Here is a 2,931-nt window from a genome sequence, read left to right as displayed (position 1 = left end):
GCTTTTATTATTAATATAAGATATGTGTTTATAAGTTAAAATCAATGTTGATTAGAATATGATAAAATTAACTTGCTAATTTAATTTCTCCTTTGCACTTGCTAATTTAATTTCTCCTTTGCATTGCCCTTTTCAGTACGTGTTTGTGATTAACTTTTTTTTTTTCTAAATCTTCAAGAAAAATTTTCTAAATCTTCAAAAAAAATTTTGAAATATCTGTTTTAAACTACCACTCTTTTACACTCAGAGTTAATAACTATAACCTTTCATTCAAACTAAGAGCTGAAAAATTAGTAAAGTAAACTATTTACCCCTCTTAATCACTTATTTTGAGACAACATATTAAAATATTACAAAAGTGAAAAATACACAAATTAAATTGTTATAATCTTGCAGTAAATTTTAATAAAAGTAACTATTTTGTTAATAAAATCAAATTTTAAGAACATTTTTTTTCCATTAAAAAAACAAAAACTCAAACTCAGTGTGCATTTCACCTAATCTCATTACTATATTATAAATTAACCTAAAAAGAAATGAACTGAAGGAAGTTCTACTAGAACACATACGAACACTAACAACCTTCTATCTCGATTTCATTCTTTTCTAAACCAAACAATGGTTTAGCCAATCTATCCAGCATAAAATATATTTCTCCCAGATCTGGGTGAGATGGATCCCCGGCAAAAAATTCATGGATGATACTATCAACCTCAATTGAACTACAACCAGGCAACTTTTTTACTCCAAGATCTTTCATTTTCCTTCTCACCTTTGTTACATCTTCCCATTTTTCTGCAGAGGCATAGATATTGGCAAGGAGAGTGTGGACACTTGAATCACTTGACCCAATTTTCACCAGTTGCATAGCCACCCGCTTGCCCATATCCACATTCTTATAGAGTCTACAAGCACTGAGCAAAGAACCATAAAGTGGAACTAAGATGGCATGACCTTCATTAGGTATCTTTTTTATTGACTCCTCTGCTTCATCTAGCAGTCCTGCTCGACCAAGTAAGTCAATCAGACACCCATAGTGTTCTAATTTTGGCTTAATATTATACATCGCTGTCATAGACTTGAAGAACTCCCGACCTTCCTTGACCAATCCTCCATGACTACAGGCACTTAGGACACCGATAAAAGTAATATCATCAGGTTTAGCTCCAGCTTGTTTCATTTCTGAGAACAACTCAAGTGCCTTGACAGTCTTCCCATTCATGGCAAGCCCACATATAATTGAAGTCCATGAGGCTGTATCTTTTTCTCTTAACCCATAAAAAATCTCCAAAGCTTTTTCTATGCACCCACATTTTGCATACATATCTATTAGAGCAGTGCCAACAATCAAATCTACTGGAATTCTGTTCTCATCTATGAACCCATGAATCCACTTCCCTTGCTCTAGAGCTCCTGTTTGAGCACAACCTGTGAGTAGAGAAACCACTATGAATTTGTCAGGTTTGACTCTTCTCATTTGCATTTCTCTAAAGAGTGCCACTGCTTCATCAAAACGGTTAAACTGCACATACCCATTGATCATAGATGTCCAAATAACAACATCCCTAACTGGACTCCTCTCAAACAACTCCCTTGCTTCTTCTAGATCACCACAATTTGCATAACCGCACACCATGGTAGTCCAACAAATGACATTTTTAGAAGGTATCTGTTCAAAAATCAATCGTGCCATACTCAAGCAACCACACTTACAGTACATGTCCATCAATGCATTTCCAACAATAGAAGTGAACTCAATTCTCTCTCTCACATACTGGTGAATTTCCTTACCGAGTTCCAAATTTTTTAAAGCTGTACAAGCTGAAAGAGTGCTGACCACCGTGGCTTCATCAGGCATCAAATCACTCTCTTGTCGCATGCGGTGAAAAACATTAATAGCATCCTCAAATCTTCTACATTTAACATATCCAGAAATTAGCACATTCCAGGAAATGACATCTCTTTGAAGCATTTCATCGAACACCTTCTTCATAATATCAATTAAACCGAACTGAGCGTACATGTCAATGAGAGAATTACATACAAAATTATCAAATTCAATACCAGTTTTTATCACAAACCCATGTATCTTTTCACCCTCAAAAACCTCTCCTAAGAATCCAATTGCCTTAAAAACAAATGGGTAAGTGAAATTATCAGGCCACAAGCCATCTTCCCTCAATTTACCGAAAAGAGAAAGAGCTTTTCTGTGACATCCTTTCTTTGCAAATGCTTTGATCATGAGATTATAGATGAATAAACATCTGTCCTGTACGTACTCGAAGATCGTCTCTGCATAGCTCAATTTTCCATCAGAAGAATGGGTGCAAAAGACCATGAGCTTATTGAGAGCGTGAATGTCTTGGTGGAGGCCAACCCGGAAGATTTGGGCGTGGATTTGTTTGAGATGTGTGATTGATTTGCAATTTTTTAGAAGAAAGATGCAGGATTTCTTGTTCAGCGTGGCGGTATGATTTGTAAAGGTCGAGAATTTGCTTGCTTTTGGAAGGCATTGGTGGGAAATTAACTGCAGTAACCGAAAGTTGTATTGCATGTTTAACGAGGTTTTGGCGTCCGGCTGGCATATATAGGGGAAATAAGTAATATCAAACCTTTAATACTTTTAGTTTCTGTTTGTTTTCATTCAAAATATTTTCTATATTGTTTGGGGCATTTAATAGAAAATATTTTTTATTTAAAAAAATTATTTTGAAAAAAATAACTTTTTTAAATACGCTCTGAGAGATTTATTAAAATTTTTATATATAAATTTATTAATAAATTATTTTTAAAATTAATTAAATAATAAAAAATAAATTATTTATTCAAAAAATATTTTTTATAGAAATATTTTTTTATAAAAAATATTTTATAAATATAAATGATTGGTTACAAATAAATTGAATATAAATTATTTGTTACAAATAAATT

The 2,931-nt window shown here is 33.2% G+C and overlaps 1 protein-coding gene across 1 annotated transcript; it reads right to left on the bottom strand.

Annotated features, from left to right (window-relative positions):
* Positions 1-573: 573 nt before the first annotated feature.
* Positions 574-2,599, bottom strand: LOC110624132 (pentatricopeptide repeat-containing protein At1g31430). Its single transcript, XM_021769238.2, has one exon. The coding sequence runs from the start codon at positions 2,552-2,554 to the stop codon at positions 575-577; it is 1,980 nt and encodes a 659-aa protein (XP_021624930.1). The 5' UTR covers positions 2,555-2,599; the 3' UTR covers position 574.
* Positions 2,600-2,931: the final 332 nt, after the last annotated feature.

The sequence above is a fragment of the Manihot esculenta genome, chromosome 10 (assembly GCF_001659605.2).
Source record: "Manihot esculenta cultivar AM560-2 chromosome 10, M.esculenta_v8, whole genome shotgun sequence".
Classification (NCBI taxonomy): domain Eukaryota; kingdom Viridiplantae; phylum Streptophyta; class Magnoliopsida; order Malpighiales; family Euphorbiaceae; genus Manihot; species Manihot esculenta.
This window is presented reverse-complemented; position numbering and strand designations above follow the sequence as displayed.

What these genes read in the sequence shown, in the direction of transcription:
- LOC110624132 (XM_021769238.2), bottom strand. Translation starts at nt 2,554, where the DNA reads ATGCAATACAACTTTCGGTTACTGCAGTTAATTTCCCACCAATGCCTT.